Source organism: Tiliqua scincoides, chromosome 1 (genome assembly GCF_035046505.1).
Source record: "Tiliqua scincoides isolate rTilSci1 chromosome 1, rTilSci1.hap2, whole genome shotgun sequence".
In the NCBI taxonomy this organism is placed as follows: domain Eukaryota; kingdom Metazoa; phylum Chordata; class Lepidosauria; order Squamata; family Scincidae; genus Tiliqua; species Tiliqua scincoides.
The window spans coordinates 265,374,896-265,398,806 of NC_089821.1; the positions used below are offsets into that span (position 1 = coordinate 265,374,896).

Genomic DNA, 23,911 nt, shown 5'->3' on the forward strand with positions numbered 1-23,911 from the left:
TTAATGGAATTCTACTTGCAAATTCTTCATATCCCCTGTGGGAATATCATGTCGCTGTTACAGATCAGTTTGTAGTGATAACACAAGAGCTTTCAAGTAAGGCTATTTGGTCTGCCAACACTGCATAAGGAAGAACTGCACTCTTAATGAAAATGAAAAAAGGCAATAGCAGTATAACAGTAATCCCAAGGGATCTTCCTCCCAAGATCATTTTGTAGTAAAATGGGAGACACTACCATTAAAAAAAACTAATCCTAAAGTTTAAATGCTTTTGAAAGTTGGTTTCATTGCAGCAAGAGGCACCAAACTGCAATCTCCTCACTATTTGTAAAAAGAAAAAAAGAAGAAAGCATCAGACTGTATTTACTGGTAGGTGTACATGTCTGTACATGTCCAGGAGAGAAACAGAAGACCTGCCTCCTGACAAAGATGTAATGCTACTCCTGTGCTTCTGAACAGTAGCAAATAAAGTGAACAATTCTGAAATACCCAATTTCCAATAGAGTTTAACAGGAAGTCAATTTTCCCCCTTTGCACATAGTGTATACCTCCAGACAGCTGCAGGGTAAAGGCAGGGAATTAACCTGTTCAGAGCCACAGTCAACCAGTGACATCCTATGTGCACTTGCATGACATGTAAAAGTGTGCCTCTGCCACATTTTCAATAAAAGCAATCATGATTTTGCTGGTAAGCAGTAAACCTAGGGTCAGTTACCTTTCTACTGGGCCTGCTCCTCAACCTGTAATAGCTATTTGAGACATACAGACTTAATAGTTCAAGCTTTCCCCACAGTTTCATCTTGATGTCACAAACAAACAAACAAACAAATAAATAAATAAAATGCGTGAAAAAAACTTTATGTGTTTAATTTCTCAGTGCAAAAGTGTCAGCAGAGCAACTGAAACACTCAGTAAAACTTTTGTGACCTTCATTCAGTTAAGGTCTCCTTTGGTATACTGCCACCCAAAAAGCAAAAATGCACCAAATACTTATAAATTATACTGTACTTTCTGGAGGTCCAAAGTGCTTCATATGTGTTCTCTTTATGTTGTCGGTGAATAATATTATCCCCATACTGAAGCTGGGGAAAAAAGGCTGAGGAGGACTAGCTTGCCCAAGACCATCTAGCAGGAATTCATAGCAGAGACGAGATTGGAACTAGGGGGAGTCCCGCAGCTCAATTCCAACCACCATACAAATTTGACAGGGAAAGTACAGCAGTTCACATGTTTTGCCTACTACATTTTCTGATAAATATGTGCTTTTCTCCCAATGCTACAACTGAATTTGTCTACAGTTAAAAACCCTGGGTTTAAATGTTGCATTTTTAATACTGGACCATACGTTAATGTTTTGTATATTTTCCATTTTAAAGATGTTATACAGCCTCAGACCTGGGGAAAAAAGTTTGAAAAACCATATGGAACCAAACCATGTCCATCCTCCAGACTCGGCCGGTGTCAATTTTTCCACTAATATGCATAGCCTTTGCTGTTGAACTTAAGGCAATTCTGAACTGAAAACTGCTGATGAACTCACTTAAGTACCTACTCACTGATCTGTTTATCCTCTTCCCACTACCCACAGGCCTCTTTCAAAAAGACACCAGAAACTTTAATAGTGATTTTTAAGAGTTCATGAGGACCCTAACCCTTTCCTCATGTATGTCAACCTTTATGAAAAAGGAGTGAGTCTCCTTTTTTCTGAACATTTTAATTTTTCCCACAATTATATAACTATACCCCACTTAAATACTAGTCTATATACATGTATTAGTGAAATTCAAACACAATGCTTTTTCTATCAATTTTACTTACAGGCTCACTCATGTCAAACTCGTAAGGTCCAAACTAAACAATTCAAATATGACATCCAAGAAGTCTTAAATTGCTGTTTTAAGTGCAATTGTGGAAGTTTGAATAGAACAATTATTGGGGAAGGGCTTTTTAACACTCCAATGAAGGTAACCTCTCACTAGCTATTTTCCCAACAAGTAAAAAAAAAAGAGAACCCTGTATCTTTCCCTTTGTGAATAGAAAAGCAGCTGGTGTGATTCTGATGACAGAAAAGGGCTACAAGGGAAGGGTTAAGCACACATACCCTACCCCTACTGTTCTGATCAAATTCACAAGGTCCCACAGCTGCTTTTCAAATTTAGGAAAGTTTTTAAAAGGAATTTGGGATATTCTGTCAAGGAGGAGATGAAAGGCAATTAATAATCCGTTTTGTACACACAATTCTAATTTTAAGCTAACATCTACTTTAATGGCTGTTGCTAAAGAATGCCCACATTGTGATGTAATTTATTTACTCACAGCTGTAATGGGTAAACATGCAAGAACATCAAGTGAACCAGAACAGGACTTGTATACCTTATATTGAATCTCATGTTGATTTTTTGTTTGCTTTTCAGCTAGCTGAAAACAGATTTAGTAATTTTTGTTATGCCCACTCGACTCACCCCTGCACTACAAAACTGTATAGCAGCACAAATGTCCTTAGGATTATTTTACACAGTGTCTGTTTATGCTGACAGGAAATTAGATTGCTAGAGAAAAACACAGATCTGATTATGGTATACCTTGCAATAATTCAGAAATTCAGCCCCTATGATGAGACCAAAACATGATCTCATCACTAGATTGATAGTGTCTCATTGCTTTTGAAAAACCATCAAGCTTACCATTTGCATATATCACTGAGATTCAGTCCCAGTTTCAACTTCAGGATCCTGTTTTACTTGTCCCCTGATCATTTCAGGTGCTACTCACCTCTGTCCTTAGCTCTCAAAGTTAATTTGAAAAACTCAGCCTAGCCCCATGCTCTGAGAGCTATGCTTCCCTGAACTCACCTAGCCCAGCAGCCAGAAATTACTTCTGCATGACCTTCTGCCTAGTTTGAGGCTACTGTGTTCAGTTCTCTACTCCAGGCAGGAGCTGCTCAGTTGAAATGAGACTTTAAAATTTCTCAGCCAAAGTACTTCATGCATTTTTAGCATGAAATGCTCTTACCAATAAGCAAAGGAAGAGCACTAATGATATTAATCTGTATGATAGTTCTAAACTTGATGAGACAAGAGTTTGTAGTATAACATAGTGTAATGTGTTTGGAAACTTCAACTGATCCAGACTATGGCAACCAGATTCTTAACTGGGACTTCTGAGAGATCACATTCTATCAACATTTAAGATCTCCACTGGCTGGGCACAGTTCAATATGCTCATTCTAACTTATTAAATCCTATTTGTGTAATCACAGCCATGTGCTTCTCCTGCCATGCCTCCAGATATAGAGGAACACAGAAGGCTGCCACATACTGAATCAGATCAACGGTCTATCTTACTCAGTAGTGTTGATACAGACAACACAGAAGCTCTCCTGGGTTTCAGACAGAAATTTTTCCCTGCCAAGGACTGAACCTGGGGTCTTCCGCATGCAAAGCAGGCATTCTGCTATGGAACTGCAGCTTCTCCCTTTGGTACAGAGTGCTGTATAAAGCTTCAGGGTGAGAAAAGAGAGGTCTGGGATATAGGCAGGTTCCAGGAGTGAATAAGTAATTGGGTTTCACTTCTGCTAAAATAAATGAGCATCTATGCTTGCTGGATGCAATGGAGCAGATCCAGCATAAGAAAGAGGTCAATAGCTGAGTGGTAGGAAATGTCTGTAGAGGGGCCAATAGCAGGTTTGCATACCACCTGCAAGAAGAGCTGAACCTGTTTTTATGTGTTGTATATAAAATCAACTCTGTGCAATGTGCACAACAGAACAGGAACAGAATGCAGATCTAAAAATCATGAGATACAATCCAACACTAAGAGTCACAAAAATCTTATATTAAAAAACACCCCCACCTCCAAAAACCCCCAGTATAAATACCAAACGGAATAAAACAGTACTGATTTAATGGAGATAGGAGGTCCTGAAGTAACGGAAAGGAGCATACAGAAATGGAGTGGGGGTCAACAACAAACCATAGCATGTGCTATGCCATTTCCCAGTGCACATGCATTTGTATGTATGTATGCACTAGCATGTTGGCAGTTAGCCACCTGGGCAGATGCTAATGAACATATCAGCTGCTATATGGAATTAGTGCATTTAAACATGCCTTGTGGCACACATGGGGAATGATAACGTGGGTAAGGCCTTTCTCCATGACCTGCAACACATATACATTGTGCTTTAGTGATTTACCAAAACAATGAATTTAATGCCTGCCTCTTGCCTACAATGTAGCATGTATCTGAAATGTATTTTGTATCTCATTCCACATATCTCTTCTTCCTGCCCTGGGACACAGTGACAAACCTGAAACCTTGACTGAGAATTTGTTATTATGCTCTAAATGTTACATGTCAAAATGTGAATATAAATATATAGGTGAGCAGAGCTGCAATTTTATGCAGTTTCTGAGACTAAGCCACACTAAAAGCATACTTAATTGAAATTTTGTTAGGTCAGAGCAGGGGTGTCCAAACTTTTTGGCAGGAGGGCCACGTCATCTCTCTGATACTGGGTCGGGGAAAAAAGAATTAATTTACATTTCAAATTTGAATAAATTTACATAAATGAATATATTAGAGATGGAACTTATATGAATGAATGAAGGTCTTGCAACTCAAGGACCATAAAAGGCCTTGCACAACGCAAGGTGGGCCTTTCCTTTCCTGCCGCTGCTGCATCACAGACGTGAAACAGCAAGCAGTGGAGGGAGCCCTTGTCCCATAGCTCATGCAAGAGGCCAAAAAGTTGGCCATCACAGTGAGAGCAGTTGCAGCAGGCCAGCACAGGCTCCAGCAAGTCTCCGGAGGGCCAGAGGCTATGTTGGAGACCGGGAGCTCCCTGCGGGCCGGATTGGGAGACCTTGAGGGCCACAAGTGGTTTGGGCACCCCTAGGTCAGAGCTTTAGAAAAGGGCTGATATACTGTTGTGGGCACTTTTCCCAGTGTCTGGGGTTGGACTCACCTTCATCAGCGAAGGAGATAGCTGGCAGTGAGGACAGTGCAGGCTCACCCTCGGCCAGGCCTGGATGTGGAGAGACTAACCTTGCACCAGCTGCTGTGTCAGCTTCCCTCGTGGCAAACAACATTTTGTGGCCTGAGGAAGCAGTAGGAGGAAGCTCCTCAGCTGACATGACAGCAGCGGAGGGGGGAGCTCAAGCCTGACATTGTCTCCCATCAGCTCAGCTGGCTTCATCGCTGATACCAGCACATGGGTGGGAGGAAGGGCAAAGAGCCATGTCAATTGGCTCACAGGTGCAGCAAGGGAAATGAGACTGGAGAGTGAGTCTGGTGATGGGAGGTGGGTGGGATACTCTTTGAGTCCCTGTCTGAGCCTCTCTCAGAGATATAACCACCCTGGCAAGGGATGAGGGGCTGGCTAATTCAGGGAAAGTGCCAAATAAGGGGCTGGTTGGAATTAGTCGACCCTACTGTCATGAAAAAGCACCTTCGACAGCCAGACAAGGAAGTGAGTGGTTGTCAACCCTCTCCCTCAGCTATCCTGTGAGGCCTTCATTTATGGAGATCTGGGAAAGACAAGTGGAGAGGACTGCACACTAGATTAGCAGGCAGTGCTGACCACACCTTCAGAGAAGGACACTTCCCCCACACCTACTTTATCCCAAAGTTAAGAGCCCCCCTGTTTGGGCATACAGGGCAACACAACAGGATTGCAGCCAAGAAATAAAAATATTTAAAATTACCCTTCTTGGACAGTATGAAGCATTAAATTCATCTCCAATGCGCTGCAATTCCTGTGCAATCCATATTTCTGGCCGCATATCTTCAGGGATTGGCTGCGCCTGCCTTCTGGAAGCTAGATCAAAGCAACATTAAAAACACATTTATAAGTTTCCAAAAAGTGTTCTCTCATCCATTAGAAAGTTTTGTTACATTTTTCTGTCCAAATCTCAAGATAGAGAATGACAGCTGTTAATAAAGATATACAGAGAGGATAATTATTCAATACACAAGCCACCAAAGAACCTGTAATTATGTTTTATATTAAAATTACTATGACATCAGAACTCCTAACACTTTTGTTTATTAAAAACTACTTCTTCAAGTTAACTTCCTAGCATACAATTAGTGGATTCGTCATGCTCTTAGGATTAGAAGTTTGGCCCAAGGGTGGTGGTAAATGGAGCAAAGTAAAATAAAAAGCTACCTACCCTGTTCACCCTGAGACGGCGTTAACTGCCGTTTTCCAAACCATCCAAGACTGTTGAATCAACAGCACAAAATATCAAATTCTCGAAAGAAGCAAATTAAATAGAATATATAGATTTCATTAAATACAAACTCAGACACTGACCATAAAAAGAATGGAAGTACAGGATGACCATCTCTCAAAAAAGACATTGTGAAACAGGTGCACCTGTACTGAACATCTCCTAATATCACAGTACTCCACAGCATCCCCACCAACCAACAACAGTAATGATAACTGAAGTGAGAACGACAATGTAGAACATCATGATATCTGGATGTCAATAAATTCTTCTAGATGTCACAGCTGACAGCTAAAGATACAATTGCCATTTCTGGTGGCAGCTGTATGTATCTTAGTGTTCGGTTCTCAATCAAGACGTCTGCTTATTAGTTAGATTTGTATCTCGCCCTTCCTCCTAGAACAGGGTTCTTAACCTTTTTATGTTTCCAGACCTGCTATGGAGTGCCCAAAATGTCAACATACCCCATTTACCAGACATCAAAAGCATGACTGGGGGGGGGGGTTCAGAACTGTGGATAAGCGAAATGAAAGATATGGGATCTACGGACATGGGGGGGTGCCTGTACCCGATTCCTGTTGCCACTTTCTTACATGTAGCATTCAGAGATAGGCTACTTCTAAACCTTGGCAGTTGCATGCAGTCATCATGGCTTGTAACCTGTGATGGACTTCACCTCCATAAATCTGTCAAATAATTGTCAAAAACTTTGGTTCCTTGACATAAGGGGTTTTCCACGTATAAAACAGGATCAAACAATATATAAGCATTTACCTAATAATAAAGGACTCAAGAGACCTTGATTAGGGAAATTCCACATCCAATTTAATGATGCAGTCCATCGTGGCTATGAAATACAAATATTCAATAAAAATAACTGCAGGGATGCCTGAACACCAGTAATCATTAAGCATGTCTGTACTCATCAAATTATTGTCTCACAGGAAAGGTAATAATTTTTTAATTTTTATCTGTGATTCTTCAAGATGCACTGCTGTGAATCTTTCAAACAGCACACTAATGTCTCCATTCATATAAATCTGTGCTACAGGATCCATAGCAATGTGCCATTTCAAGCAGTGCATTGTTACATCTACTCAAGAATGCGTATGCAAAAGAAAACATGGCGACCTGCTGCTTAATCCCTAAAGCGGGGAAGGCAACCTACGGGCTGGATCCAGCATGCCACCCAAAGTCATCTTTGGAGTTTAGCTTAGTGTGGAGCTTAGCTTAGGAGACAAAGCCTCATGCCCAATTTGCTGCATCCTGGACAGGACACAGCAGAGCTTCATGCCCGGGCTTATGGAGCCCCTGTGCCACGGCATGCAGCAAATTGGGTGAGAGACTCAAGCCAAGCTCCCTGTAGTTGCTTCTGGGAGCTCAGCTACCTAAAAGTTTGGCAATAACATGATGATGTCATTGCTGAGTGTCTGGCCCCTTTGCCTGAAAAATTTGCCAACTCGTGCCCTAAAGGGACAGTCCTTTGTGAATTCAAGTGCCATATTGCCACTTTTTGCTTGGATTGCTCACACTGGCTCCTTGAATCCCAAAGGATCTGAAATGCTCTTCTCCTTTAATGCAATGCACAGAGGTGGCATTTCAAGCATCTAGTCTCAAGTAAATCTACTCAGCATGTAGATGCTGCAGCATGCCATTTAAAATTGTACAACTGATTTGTTTCTATGCTGCTCTCTGCAGTTACACACCACTCTCAAATTGCACATGGACAACAATATAGAAGAGGCAAGCCAGATCAGCAGAAAATGTAGATTTTCTGATATTGAGATACACATGCACTTTACTAAACAAAGGCTGATTTGGAAAAGAGTAGAGGAGTTTTCAAAATGGAAATGCAAAGAGCATAGCTGCTCCACACATCACAACTCTTTCCTACTGGACAGGCAGGAGTCTTATACAGTATTTCCTGATCCCCCCACCACTTGATTCTGCTTTGGTACATGAATAAAAATAAACTTAATTTTGAGGGAAAATATAGGCTAACAATTTGCTAGAACTGTCATCTGAATGAATAGTTTATTTGGCCCTTCAAATTAGGGAGTAATTCACTTACAATTGATAGATTATACATTTACAGGTATGGGGGACACACACCTGTACTCTAATTCATTTCACAGAACAAAGCACCATCAGTGTTGAGAAGCAAGTTTTAATACTAACCTAAACCTCTGTGCAACCACCAGGTAAAGTGTAAATCAAGCAACTTTCAATTTATAAATATCTGTTTTCCTAGAGATTTTTAGAACATATGAACAGCTCTCCAAGATTATTTCAGTCAACACAACACTACCACTGCAGGGGGTCTGATGAAATTATCTTCAAGTGCTTCTCAAATCTGTGGTCTTGGGCTGACTTTTTCCCCCTTCAGCAAACATCTGAGAATGTAAGCAAGCATGACGGCACTTTTTACACCAAGTATTTGACAACTTGGCATTAAAACCATAAAGGGTTCACAGGGGAATATACACAGCTTCCAATCTCGCAACAGTTAGCAGAGCAGTGAAAATTTCAGGCAAATGCGGTTGGCTCCAATCTGGGCAGAAAATTTATTTCAAAGCCAAACAAACATTTGTTTGACTTATGGATGTATTGTTTTCACATTATAGTAGTCCGATAGGGTCTTTTTCAGTTTTCAAAACAGAATTTTCAACAGGCCCAATTTTAGTCCGTTGCTTAACAGCTGAATTTCATTCATCAAAATTCTTGCAATACTGGCTTAAAATTCTTAATCTTTCTGTAGTTTTAAAGTACAGGAATGAGGCGCCAACCAACAATCTTACCACAGTAAATTGCAAAAAAGGAGCACTCTGCAAATAGCATGCTATAATGCCAACGAACTCAATTTTTCTTTTTGTTTTTGACTCAGCCAAAATTAAGCCATTTCACTTTGTCAATCGTTCCTGTTGTACCATCGTCACAAAGCATAAGAGGCAATCCCCAAGAAAAGCATAAAGATGAAAGGACCACTGGCAGTGTTCCATGCAAGGCTGTGCACATCTGGGCAATGACATAATGTCATCACTAAGCATCCAGAGACAGCATCATGCACTGGCACGGGCCCCCTAGAGGGAATATAGGCCACCAGGCACCTTTCTACAAATCAACAGAGTTCTCAATAAATAGCAATGAAAAGTGAAAAAGATACAAATATCTTGCATGAAGATCACACTCATGCCAGTAAAGCATCAAAAGAAGCCCCTCTCCAAACTCCCTACTCTAGACAGTATCCATTTTACTCATTGACGATATGAAACTTATCCTAGTTCCCAAATGTCATTCAAGGAAATTCTAACACCAAATGCAACATGCAAGTTGCACACAGCGCAACAGCATCCCGTGCCAGCCCCAAAACATTTTGGTGCCTGAGGCAAAGAATTCAAATTGGCAAGGCTGACACAGTCACAAATGTCATGAAAAGGGACATCTAACTGCCCACTAGCGCTTCCCTCCATGGGATCAAGCAGAACCAAATCTCAGAGCATCCAGGCCAAGAACACTACTCATTTCGCATGCACATTCCCTCTGGCAGATAGGTTCAGAAGCCCAATGGCTAAAGGACAACTTCAGATTACAGGTTGTGCCTAGTTATCCACTGGGGTTCCGTTCGAGAACCCTCAGTGGGAATCAGTGGAAAAGTAGCTTTAAATGCCTACTTCCAGGTTTCTTGCTCCTCCATTATCATCCCAGAATGCATTGGTATAGAGGCTATACTGCTCTCAGTTGGTATAGCATCTATCAGTTCAGTAAGACCTTTATTGGCATAAAATACAGAGAAAGAACAAAAACAAAAATATACAAAGACAACACAACATAAACATCAGTCTTCTCCTCACACATTGCCCAGAGTCCCAGAGCTCTGCCTGGCTATTACCCCAGATAAAAAGGAAGCGACATTATCCAGGGTCTCAGAATCAGGTGTGGAAAGGAGAGACTGAAGCATGATTGAATCCTCCCAGCCCTGCATCCTAGCTAACAATGGGCCTAGATATTTCTTGCGTGACGCATCATGTAGCAGGCAGTGGAAAAAGGTATGCATTAGAGTCTCAATGCAATCCCTACCACACTTGCATTTCCTCTCTGAATAGGAAATACCACTGAACCTGCCCATTAACAGGGCTGATGGAAGAGCGTTACATCTTGCAAGTGTGAAAGCTCTCCGAGCCTACGGGCGCACCAGGTGGTAAAAGAAGGAGCCCGGTTTCCCAAAACTGACTGGAATATGGAGATGGAGTGGAGAGCATGTGGTTCTGGCAGCACTAAACAGCTCTTGTTGTATAGCATCTATCTATATTGATGCATTCTGGGGCAACAATGGAGGAGCAAGAAACCCAGGAGTGGGTCTTTGAAGCTATCTTTAACTCCAAGAGACTTGCAACAAGTGCAGTTTAACAGTGCAAAGGTAGGAAATTGACTTTTGGAGCTTTTTTCCCTTGTTACTAGGCATTTAAAGGTGGACCACGGTTTCAGTGGCAAGTCAAATCAGTGGATAACAAGGCACGACTTGTAGTACTATCTTCTAGCCAGGGGAGGTCTGGGTAAATATGCACTGATTAGGTCAAGGCCACACTGCTTTTTGCACAGGGGTGTGCAACATTATTTGAAGAGTAAAAGTGAGAAGCCACAAAAGACAAGTTTCCTATACAAGAAATCACTTTCATGTTGAAAACTGTGGAGATCCAAATGTAATTTGCCATGTGTTGTTGCACACATTTATTGTGTGCGCACACAATTGAAAGTGCAGATCAATACAGGAAACCTCATATTATGCAAAGTGGCTCCTGGTTCTCTGTAAAAGTGCAAACTTTGTCATAAACCAGGAAAATCTGTGATGCTTTCAAGACTTGAGCTGAAGTGTTATTTTCTTCTTGATTAAGTTCTCTATCAGGAAAGAAGATGCCATCAAATGGATTTTTGCATATTATACAGAGGTCTCGCATATAATGGACCTCCAGGAAGAGAGATGCTTTTTTCTCTTGAGAAGCCACCTGCTCATGCTTTGTACAAGATGTTAGTTTCACATAAGCACACAAAAGCAGAACTGTGCAACTAGCTTCAAAAAAATATAAAGCTCATAATAGGACCTAAGGGACTGTGTACATATCAAAAAGCATATATTGACTTCAAATGACAGGTTCTGCAAGTCAAGAAATTAATATAATGTTTCATGTGGTTAATAGTGAAATCAATCTGAGGCTTTCATAAAGGACTTTCTGTGGTACTATGAGATCAAAAAGATCAGGAGTGTCAAGTCATTTAGTTATGCAAAGTTGAGATACATTTTCAACATTCATATTTAATATCATCCCTATACAAAACACAATAGCTACAATCATATTCAAACAATCCTGGTAATCTTGCATTGCTTCACTGACATTGTTAAACAAAAAGTGATTTTTTTTTTTGTTTTAAATGTAGGTATTATTGCAGAAAAATGATGCCCAATATGAATCCTATCTAGCTCTTTCTCTTAGACCAGACATCTCTGACAAGACCTGAAGAGCCTCAGCTCTATTGTACAGAATAAGTTATTTGTCCTCAAGTGAAAAAAATCTTAAAAGTGTAACTGCCTTCTCCAAAAGCAGTCTTAAGAAGCAACCACCAAGCTCCCTTACAAACAGCCTATGCAGACAGCAACTCTAGCAAAGCTCCCCTTCATTTCAGCAGGTTTTACATAGGATAACTTCTGTCTAGTCCAGCACTCTGATCTCAAAAGTGGCCGGTCAAATTAACTTAACAAGGGTTTCCTTCTACATTTTGTTTTACATTTAACTTCTCCAATAGTGGTGCCTTTTCTTATGATTTGCTGATCTCTAAATTGGTATTTCTGGAAGGGGATATGAATTACAGAATGCTTTGCTTAGTTTTTGCACAGAAATTTATAAACTTGTACTCATTAACTTCAAGTTATAATAAAATTAATGCCAAGAAAGCCTTACAACAGCTACTGGATCCCCGTCCTGCAAAGCACAGCACACTTGCATCTCAGCCTCTACTCAGAAATATAAAGCCATCTCTTTTGGCAGTCAGCCTCAAACACACACCATGGGGTATAACTGTCCCATCCTCAACTTTGTTATGCCAGCACTCAGATGGGCCATAATTAACTCCTGGCAGTGTATGAAACAAAACTGTGGGAACACAAAGACATCATTCCCACATTGTTGCAATACACAGTATCATAACTGGTTGGGTTACAGTTGTAAAACAGAGAAGACAAACAAGGTTGTAAAATAATTTGTAAATGATAATTAACTTAGGATTTGAAGTTCATATGTTTGGTGATGCTGCATCCTTAAGACTGTCTTGACAATTTCTAAAATGGGCTTATTGGGTAAAATATGTTTATGAGCCAAAAAATGGTTTTTCCAAATACGAAGCTTCTGAAAAGAACAGGTATTCCGCACTCACAAGACACTAACCATTCAGCATGAGAATCCGCAGTAGGGAAATGGTAGGCAACTACTTTCTGCTCTTTGAGTTATGTGGAACATCTCTCTAGAAGTACAGTAATCAGTATGTGGATCACATATTTCCTAAACACATGACAATCAGATTTCAGAAAACCCTCCCCCCCCCCCATAAGGAAAAGCATACTGGGTATTGATGCTTTGACTTCTTGGAAGAAAAATAAAAGAGATAGCAAGAAGCCTGCAACATTCTCAGTGCACTGTACATGACACCTGAAGCAGTGACATTAATACAACACATCACTAAGAACAGCTGCTGGAATGTGATGCTGCTGGTCATAAATCCTAAGAACTGCAGCCAAGCACTTTATGCTTCTAGACTGAATTGCTTGTTTGCATTTATTAAACACCTGAAATTACTTCCAACAAGTCTTCTAACCTTAATATCAGAGATCTACATGCCAAATAAAAAGCATAGGAGACCAAAGTAAAATATTTGTAATTCTTCAGCAGAATATTTTCTTTTCATTTGAGAATCTCACAAACCACCACATCACAATGACTGGCAAATTTACTGCAATATCTGGCGTTTTTAAGTCCCTGTATTGAAACTGAGAGAATCTGAACTTTCACTTAATTAAAAAGTGTTTAAATCACGCAAATGCTGTAAAAGATTGTGGAGTGCCTTTAGTAGCACAGAAACCAAATATCTCATTCTTCGTAGTGTGTCTGACTCATAGTTTCTGAACAACTGAGGCTGACAGCACAGTATCAATATGAAACTAACCTCATGTACCATACAAAACTGTGCTACATAGCACTCTAAATGAAGTGTGCAAACAGAATTCTAACGAATAGGTTCTTTAGGTCAAAAGATGTGTGATCTTCAGTAGAGGCACAAAAAATGTGAAAAGCATACATGAATGTATTCAATTTAAAGAAGTTCAGAAAATTCTCAATCCTTGCTGACATGCAGTTCAAGTGAACATTGTTCTCTCCTTCCAAAGAGGGTTGTAACTTTTTACAATAGGAGATTGATACTCAGACTAGATGGCAAATTAACAGTGCAATCCTATGCATGCACTGAGTGTAATAGGCCTTACTTCTAGGTAAGTATTATAGAACTGCAGCCTATAAGCCCCATTTAAACACTAATTGAAATCAATATTTAAGCAAAGTTCCTTAACACATACAAAGTTTCACATCAAGACAAAAAGCTTTTGAACTATATTATGCATCAGTTTTCTAGCACTTTTGCTACTTCAACACATCCACTGTAAACTTAATTATAACATTACATAATGATATTAAATTATATCTATTAGGACTGCAAAATGGTTTTGTTTCACTATGTTTCAAAATACAGGTTTGGTGATGCTTCCAACACCAAACACAGACATTTCTTTGCAAATAACCCATTATTACAAAGTATGTCAATTATCCATAACTGTTTTTGCAACATCCCAAATTTGGCCCAAAAGAAGTCAATGTATTTTTGTTGTTTAGAATATGAAATCCTAGGAGAAACTTGTTTTAAGTCGTTTTTATTATGCTTTGTGGGCTGAGGCAGTGACTGTTAGCAGAGCTAGCCACTTCTAGGAAGTAACCTGTTTCTGTCTTATGCCTTTTCCTCCCTGTTCTTCTCCACAGGAAAACCCAACAGAAGGAGCAAGAAATAGTGAAAGAGTTGGCAGATAGGTCATTTCACTGTCCATGGAACAAGGAAAACTATGACTGCTTCCAACTGCCAACATATGTTGGACTGGAGTCAGAAGGACCTCTAGTGAACTCCAGAAAATGTAGCAGCAGCATCCCAGCAACAGGAGAGGAAAACATTACAACCATATTTTGATGCAAGCTAAATTCCATTAAGATTTGCAGAAGTTTTTCATTACTATAAAAAAAACACACTGAGAACCCTTGTTCTATACCACTTAAGGCTGCAGGTGGGGACTCAAATGAACAAATGCTGCCACATGCAAAACAAAAGCAAAATCTCTCCACACAGAAAACCAGATACCAGAGAGAAGGTCAGTTAGAATCTCTCTCCTTGTATAGTTTTTTTTTTTCCTGAGGAGAAAATTTTTGTCAAAGAGACACACTTAAGCATTGATCATGAAGTGGTAAAACCTAGACACAGGTTTACAATCGCAGTAAGAACTGGGTCCATAATCGAAGCATTTTTCTGAAGAAATATGCTTTCTGAATTTCATTTTGAAATTGAAAATGTTACATCTCAAAATCCAGATGTTGGGAGCTTCAGATGTTACATCCAAAGAAAAAGCTGCACTGTTCTTCCCTAAGAACATCAGACATGGTAAAATGCATGATGCACAGGGAGATGCACAATTACCCTCTTTGGATGTTATGTTGGAATTACAGAAAAGAGGATAAAGGCATCACCTGTACTTCTGCTTTCCCTACCAGATCCTAATATCAAAAGCCACTTGCTGTTATGACATGAAACCTTAAATACAGTTTCTATACAATCAAGCCCTTTGCTAACCAAGATCTGGAGAATATAATCACTGTCCACTAGAAACTTTAGCACAAAGTAATGTTATCTTTCAAAAAGATGAGAACAAGTTCAGAACAAGTCTAGTCCAAATGAATTTTCAAAAGAAAACTTTTAAGGCATTTCAAGAACTTTTAAGACACTTGAGTACATTTCAAGAACTGAAGTTTCCCCTCTTCCTCAAATACAAAGGAAATATTTCACACCCATGTGTAATTTAGTATAAGCAACATGCGTCATCTTAATTGTCTCCTTTGTTGAAGGAAGCATTTTATGTCAGTAAGCTTCTATTAATCTCCAAAACCTATAGTAGTGCGAGAAAAACATTTCTTAGGGAGCATTTTACTATGGCTACTTCACAAAGCACTGGGTATAGATTTTGTATTCCAATGTTTCTATTTGAGTTTACTGTTCAAAAGAAATTTTAAAGATATAATCCTATGCCATTTATGTTAATGGGATGCATTTTTTAACTGATGTCGCAACATCAATTAGGACAATTGTTTTCAAATTGATATCTCATTTTGAAAACAAATCAAATTGAAAATCAGCTTTCACTGGAATATGAAGGGAAGTGGTCATATAAACTGCTCAGTGTAAAAAACTTGCCCTACCTTTTATCATTGCAATTTCAGACATAAAATTTGCCTGAAGCTACAGGAAAACAAACCACATTAAAAGAAATTAAAAGTAACATCTTTGCTATGGTTTTAGTTACCATAAATGACTAAAGGATTAAGTTTCACAAGCCCCATTCCTAGTGACAGCAGCTGTGTGGCTAACTTGCCTACTTAATTCTGAATGGTACATTCTGCATGATCTGTCATGCACGTATGGCAAACAGCCATTATTACAGTAGTATTACTTTCAAAAAGTGCCTACAGACTTAAATGCAGAGAGAGAATTCAAGAACTTCTCTAAGTGCATGGACAGCAACATCATCCACAAATGAATAGGACAGCCTTCTGTGCAGCTTTATAAGACAGAATTGGGAGGTTTGAAATTTATCATGCACCAACAAGCCACGATTAATTTGCAAATCCTGGCTACATGTGTACCAGTTTCAGAATAGTCAAAGTTAACAGATGGTTCTGCTGAACTTTCTCTACAGCAGGGGTTTCCAAACCCTGGCCAGGGGGCCAGATGCGGCCCGCGAGAAGCCTTGACGCGGCCCGCAGCCAGCCTCTTGTCCCCTGAAGGCCTCTGGCCCACTCAACTGTATGTGACCAAGCTGTGCTCTGGTTGTGTCTGGAGGGTGTTCTGAGGGCCAGAGAGGTTGAATGAATGAGGCCATTATTTCATTTATTCACTCATCTAAGTTCCATCTCCAATTTATTTATTTAAATTTTATATTTAAATTTTTTCCCCAGCCCTCAACACCACACCAGATATTTGATGCAGCCCTCTAGCCAAAAAGTTTGGAGATTCCTGCTCTACAGTATAACCAGTCTGAAACTGTTCCCCTATATGGTTATTAATTATTATGAATTTATATAGCACTATTTCTGTGCAGGGCACTTAACAGAAAATGAGAAGATGTTCCTGCCTAAAGGAATTCACAATCAAAAAATGACATACGGCATAACTGAGGAAGTGGAGGGAAATAGAGGCAACTAGAAATTTAAAAATGGGATTGATGAGAAGATGTTTTTAAAAACTTGCCTCCCTATTTTCAAATATTAAAAACATTTTTGCCATCTTATTTCCTCATATCTCTTTGGCAAAACATGAGAGTTGGAACCATGTATTTAAGCATTAAGAAATTTTGAATTCTCAGGGCTCCTACCACAGTCTTCAGGCCACATAGATGCATCTCTGAGACCTTATGCATACTGCCAGTCGTATGCTACCCACAACTGGCTTACGACTTTGCCAAACTTTCCCAAGATTGTACTACATTTCTCAATTATGAGAACAAGTAACCCAAAGTATTATAAATACCATTAATAAAGGATTCACCTGGCACTGAATATTTCTGGCAGTGCATAAAGTTCAAAAGCAAGTCCGGAAGAGTAGTGTTACTTCTCTTAGTAGTGCAAGTGCAAGTAGTGCAAGTACTGCAAGTGCAAGTAGTGCAAGTGCAAGTAGTGCAAGTAGTGCAAGTGTGTTACTTGCAGCCCTGAAACCTAAAGTAGAAGCAGAAACAAAAGCCTGTACCTAGCACCAATGGAATTGGAATACAGCTTGTGTTCTGTACTGAGGATGCAGCAGCATGTGTTTTCTCTCCTACCTCATTCTAGCTATACATACAGGAGTTGTATGCAGAAAAGCTTGACCCACCTGAGAAATTTTTTGGAATGCCTGCAGAAATGTGGGACAGAACTAACAGAAGTGTATTTCTTGCTAAAAGGAATGCTCGGATGCAAAACTCTTCAGCTCAGGGTAGTGGTCAAAGGCTGCAATCCTATAGACGCTTACAAGGACATGCTTCCAATGCATAGGCTCAGTGTACTACCACTAGTAAATATAAGCTGAGAACACTGTCATTCTAAAAAGTGGGAACCGGTGCTAGAAGTTTGAGAACCACTGGTTTAATATGTTTCACTTATTATTACCTTCTCATAACATGGAGCCACACTCCTTGAACAGGGTGAAAAACAAGAACCAATATTGTCTAAGGCAGTGGTGCTCAAATTCTGAGGGAGTTTTACTCCCTCAGTAAGTCTTTGTGGGGGAGGAGGATTAGAATTTAGGATCCTCCTTTTGAGGACCACTGGTCTAAGGCAATGGTTCTCAAACTTTTAGCTCCAGGACCCACTTTTTAGAATGACAATTTGTCCAGGACGCACCAGAAGTGATGTCATTAACCTGGAAGTGATATCATGGCCTGAAGTGACATCATCAAGCAGGAAGTGCTTTCCTGAGAGTGCAGCAAGCACTGAAATTGTGCTATTTTCTCTAGATAGGCAGACTTTAAATAAATTAAAATGAAAATTAGAAATAATTAAAGTAAAACAAACAGGGGAGATGAGATGGGGAAGCCAGCCCTGTTTCACCAAGTGAATTCTCTCTGTAGCCTGCCTGCAAAAAAACAAAACAAAACTCTGTAACCCCCCCCCCCCCAAAACACTGCAAGATTTTCAGCCCTACCCAATGCCCAGTTCAGTTTCTTATATTTAAGCCAGTTCAGTGTGATTTGGGACAAATCAATTTTAAATCCAACTTCTTTTTTTGTTTGGACTGTATTGTGATTCAAAGCTTCCCTCTAAACAGCATTAGAAAGCCAGAATGATGAGGAGAGGAAATGAGACTCTACTGAAGGGGGGGGGGGAGAGAAGAGAGGAATTTGTAAAAGACAACAACCCTTTTCAATCAAGCAGTGGTTCCAAACATATTAGCACTGGAGCCCACTTTTTAAAAATTACACACCATCAGAACCCACCTAGATTTACAAGACTAAAAAAATAAAAAAGTCTTACCAGCTCAAGCTTTTTCTTACTGTACTATTGTAGGGGGGTTGCCTTCCAGAGCATTTTTGAGCTGCGTGTGCATAGGATTGGGACCATTCTGTTAGCCTTGCGCTCCCCTTTGCCTGACCTTCCACACAAGCCAAGGCACATTTGCTTACTCATGAGTAAACAGGAATGTGTGGCTTAGTTTCATTTTCCATAGGGCTCAATACATTTGTCAGCTTGGAGGGAGGGACATTTCTCAGGTGTTTTTGGGGGGCTGTGTTCATCGGATCAGGACCATTCTGGTGGCGTTGGATTCCTCTCAGCCTGCACCAATGGACCAAGGTATGTTTGTCTACTTACGAATACACATGTGGTATCACTCAGTTTCACTTTCCATAGGGTTCAATGCATTTTGCTCATCTGGTATCAGCTTTTCAGCTGCAGCTTTGCAACCCACCAAAATCAGGTTGTGACCCACCAAGTGGGTCACAATCCACTCAGAAATGCTAGTCTAAGGGCAGTGTTTTTTATTCTTGTGAAACTGTTAACCTAACCAATTAAACACACTCCCATTACCAGCAACTGATAATTTACAAGTCGAACCTCCAATATTCTTTATGCTTGTTCACATCATTCTTTACTAGGATTGCCAGTTTCCCCCCTCCCGACAGTGCCCTGTTTACAGCTGCATAGCAGATAAGGGATTCAACAGGTGCAGTTTCCCTTACTACTTCATCTCTATGCCAGGAAAAGCTGCAACTGAATTATTATCTGTCATACAACTATTAAAGAAAACAAAGCCTCTGATGCCAAAAAAACTATTCTGTACATCATTTTCACTGTAATCCTATAAATTACTATAAGCAGGCAAGCCATACTATTTTTACTCTAACATCATTACCATTTTCATCCTAATAAATAGGCTGCACCAATAATTTCCCAAATGTGTTTCTAAGCAGGAAAAAATGTATGCCACAATAAAATTTTGAAGCTTTTTTAAACATATCAAAACAAAAAGACTACTGAAACACAAACATAAGCCATTTTATCCAGATTCTGATTGGTGGAGTTTTCAGGAAGTGCCTTTAGTTTCCATGGTAAAAATGGAAAGATTAATGTGCTTGAAATCTTAGACTAAAATTGTTAAAGCACTTTGAAAGGGTACATAAGCACTTGGAAATAAACTGGCTTAGCAGCATGTCCATACAGTATCTTCCCATGTATTTGGTTCAGTGCTCTATAAAACAAATAAAGAACACTGAAAGGATACCTTAGAAAGACAGCTACTCTTTTTCCCCAGGATACTGCAAAAGTTCAAAGACGAAAAATCAAGCAGGCTGAAGCACCCTGACCATAAGAACCATGAGGAAAGGATGCAATGTAAAAGCTCATGCAGTTCCTAAGAAAGAGCTCAGTGAGACAAGCCTTAAGCACTCTGTACATTATATTGTCATTGCAAGGTTCCAAGTTTGTATTCTACATTGATCAGAGAGTATCACTGTATGCAGTGGCATTCTCAGGGGACAGCATTAAGTTTTGAAGCTGCCCCAACCTGCTTCTCACCTCCAGCTTCTCACCTCCAAAGCTATTTCAGGTGAAGAGAGCAATGGTGAGAGGAATGCAGAGGCATTTCCTCCACATCTGAAATGGCTCCAAAGGCAAGGGTTGCTTACACAGTATGAGGAAGAGCCTGCATAACTTACTGTTTTGCCACCCTCCCCGCCACTGACTGAATGTAAGCAATGCAGTCTCCTTGGACTGGATATGAGTGAACCAATACCTATCTTGTGTGCTTTTCTGCACAATGATACCCAAGATATCTTCCAAACCTTGCAATTTACAGGTGATCTGTACTCTGAAACTAATCACTGATCTCCTGCAAACTACATATTCAGGTAGAAGAAAGGCAGTTTTGCAAGCCCACATGGACTAATTGCCACAAAGACCTATCATTACAACTGAACAAAAGCCTAGGATTGCAATGAACAGGAACTCTTTAATAAGGCACTTTCTATTTCAGAAGCTCTCTTCCCTCACTCCTGTTATCTAGAAATGGTCTAAGTAGCTAATTGACATAATTACTTTGAAGGTCATAAGTATCACAATCTCAGTATATGACCAAACATACAACAACTTCCTGGATGATTTTTTTTTAATTATTTTAAATCCAGAAAATTATTCCCTTTTGTTTTTTTTGCCCATTACTCCTAAAGCATCAATACTGTGTTCTCAATATCAAAGCATACTGGTTATTACAATTAACACTAGCAACTGTATTACTTTTTAGATTGTTTGAACACTTTACATACTTCCTCTCAATCTGTACAACTCCTCTGTAAACTAGATTAACATTATCATCCCTAGGGTACACGCCATGGTGGCTTGCAAAAAGCAAAAATCAACTGTGTTCATGACAAAGGGACGTGCAAATGTGGGGGCAGCAGGTGAGGAAGAACAGCCCCATCCTTGTCCATGACAACCTGTCCATGGCTGCAGCCATCCCACCCTCTTACACCCAAGGAGGCTCTCCTTACACTTGAGAAAGCAGGTGTAAGCAGGTAGGGTGGCTGCAGCACTGTTCCATAGACAACAACGGGATAGTTATGCCTCACCTGCCAGCCCCACAACATTCATGCATTTGAACTGGGAGATAATTTTGGTCACAGCTGAAACTCTTTGCCACTGCATTACACAACTCAGGGTGCAATCCTAACCCCAGCACTGACATAAGGGCAATGCAGCTCTGAGGTAAGGGAACAAACATTCCCTTACTTTGAGGAGGCCTCCATGAGTGACAACCAATGGCAGGATGCAGCACACATCCCACTGGCACCGCTATGCCAGTGCTGGATAGCACTGACATAAGGGGTTAGTATTGCGCCCCTAATTCCTTCAGGTTTAAGATAAGGACAAAGAACATTACACACAAAAAATAGAACAGGGGCTTCACAGGGCAAGGGGGTTCAGAGCACAATTTGAGAAATGTCTTACCATAGTCTTGCTTACCCATTGAGCTTAGATAGTGATTGAAGGCTTGACAAGGGGGGCTTGGAGTCTGCGTGGCCTTGTCGCAACTCATAGGTGCAGGACTCCTGTCGGTGTCAAAAGAGAAATACCCACTGGAAGACCTGGACAGCAGTGGAGATCTTCTTACAAACATGAACAGCGGGGATCTGGTAGCAAATGGACTGGGGCTGGAGGGTGCTGCCAATGGTCCCTGAGGGCTACTGGGTGAAGAACTGTCCCGCTCACCCAAATGATTACCTTGGTACTCAGTTTGTAAGGAGGTAGGGGCCCCAGGTCGAAGATGCTGAGGATGAGCTGGCCTTTCAGCAGGCTGCAATTGTCCACCTTCTCTATTGCACTCAGAATTTAAATCAGAAGATTGTTTCGCCATCTGGCCTTTTTTTCCCCCTTCCTGAAAAAAAGAGCAACACACACAACAAGTTACACATATGGTTCACCCAGACTACATAATGACTTATTAGAGTCTTTATTATCAGAGGAATTAAGACGCCAGGACACTATTACACCAGGACACTGTTACTGTCAAATCACTCCCCATTTTGGGATTTTGACTGCCAATTAACTTTGCAAGCCAAATTAAAACACAGTCAAACACCAGGAACTGTTAAAGGTATCAAATGCTATCCAGACCAACATCGCTGAGGGAAAGCCTTGGGGACAAAAAGAAGAAACTTCTAAAGACAGAACTTCCTAGCCAGCTGAGCATTGCTCCAAGGCTGCTCATGTTTACAGATGGGGAGAAAAAAAGGCACAATCCAAAACATTAGTTCCATTGTTTTGTTTTCTGAAAAGAGTATTAAACTTGGATTCCCTGCTCTTCCCCCCCCCCCATTAAAAAGAGGAGGATCAGACACAGTGTTGAAATGTTAAGGGACCAATGGATGCAGTGATTGTGTAGTCGGGGGAACTCAGCCAGGCTCCCGCTCCATTGTTCTACAATATGCTGATCACAGCAAGTCTGGAAGGTTTGGCAAGAGCCATCAGTTGTAGTAAAGTGCGTCACAATAGAGTTTGTACACTGCAAAAGTAGCTCCTCGGCTCACTCCTCCTCCCTCACCCTTTTAAGGCTGGCTCAATAACCCAAGCCTGCTCCTTCTTGCTCCACCATGGCAAGGGGGGGGGAGAAAGAGAGTGCACTTGGGAGGCTTGCAGGAAGGAAGCCCCAGAAGGAACTTTGCTGGTGGTTGGGGGTTTGCAGTATTTGTTTGTCTTTTTTTTGAGGGGGGGGCAAGTCAACAAGATGAACGATGCTGGGTCACTCCAGGGGTGATGCAATGCATGACACTGCCTCCCCCCCGGCCACATCCCCCCACACAAACTCACAAACACACACACATTCACAAACTCCACACACACACACTCACAAAGCCCATACACAAACCCACACTCACAACCCCCCCACACAAAAACTCACAAATCCACACTCACAAACCCACACCCCAACACACAACCCCCCCACAAACTCACAAATCCACACTCACAAACCCACACACTCACCTGGAGGGACTTTCCTCGCACGTCTACACTGTGCCCCGCTAAGCGAAGCGCCCCATCGCTGCCCTTCCCCGCAGGGGGAGCGCCAGGCTTGCAGGCTGCGGGTCGCAGGCGGATGCCAGCCTCGCAGGCACGCCGAGCAAGAGCATCGCTAGCAGCAGGGGCCGGGACGACAAGCAGCACCCCAGCAGTCCCGCAGCGCGACTTCCCGGGGCAGGGAGGGAGCGACCAGTCCCAGCAGGTCGCTCGCGGCGGGCGTGAAGGGCGCCCAGAGACGGCGCCGGCCGGGAGGGCGAGCGGAGGACGAGCGCCTGCCTCGCACGGGCAGCCCAACAAAGGAGCGCGAGCGCAGGCAGGAGAATAACAGACCGAGCGGGGGGCAGGGGGAGGAGAGGCGCACAAAGGGGGAGGGGTTCGCCCGGGGAGGTGGAGACAGCGCGGAGACCCCGGCCCGCCCGCCACCTACCCCTCAGGGCTCTTGAGTCATCCCTCCGAGGCAGCCCCCGCGAGCTCCGCCTCAGCCGCCTCCGCGCAGCACGACGATAGGCGTGCGCCTCAGGCGCTCTCCCTCAGGTTGGCGCCGCCGCCGCTGTCTCCGCCACACGCCGCCACAGCCAACCAGGAGGGCGCCGCCGCGCTCTGACTGCAGTCGCCTTCCACCGCACGGGAGACGGAGACCTCCTCCCCCCCTCCTCGTCGCCACTGACAGGCATTGGCTGAGGCCGACGGGCCAATCAGGGCGCGCGGGGGGCGGTCTCGCCCCGCCCACCTCCAGCGCGAGGACACTGTTTACAAACTCAGCCTGAGAGGCGGCGGGGGCGC

General features: G+C 41.7%; 1 protein-coding gene across 2 annotated transcripts in view; it reads right to left on the reverse strand.

Moving 5' to 3' along the window:
• BCL2L11 (BCL2 like 11) overlaps nucleotides 1–23,636 on the reverse strand; it is a 35,699-nt gene extending 12,063 nt beyond the window's left edge. The window contains exons 1-3 of one of the 2 annotated variants that reach the window (XM_066625072.1): nucleotides 23,556–23,636; nucleotides 21,575–21,986; nucleotides 5,706–5,818 (exon numbers count right to left, since the gene is read on the reverse strand). In XM_066625072.1, coding sequence (XP_066481169.1) covers nucleotides 5,706–5,818; nucleotides 21,575–21,965 — 504 coding nt within the window. In that variant the 5' untranslated portion in view covers nucleotides 21,966–21,986; nucleotides 23,556–23,636. Of the gene's footprint in view, nucleotides 1–5,705; nucleotides 5,819–21,559; nucleotides 21,987–23,555 lie in introns of both variants that reach the window. The other variant, XM_066625081.1, reaches the window with a different exon arrangement.
• Between the last annotated feature and the right edge of the window lie 275 nt (nucleotides 23,637–23,911).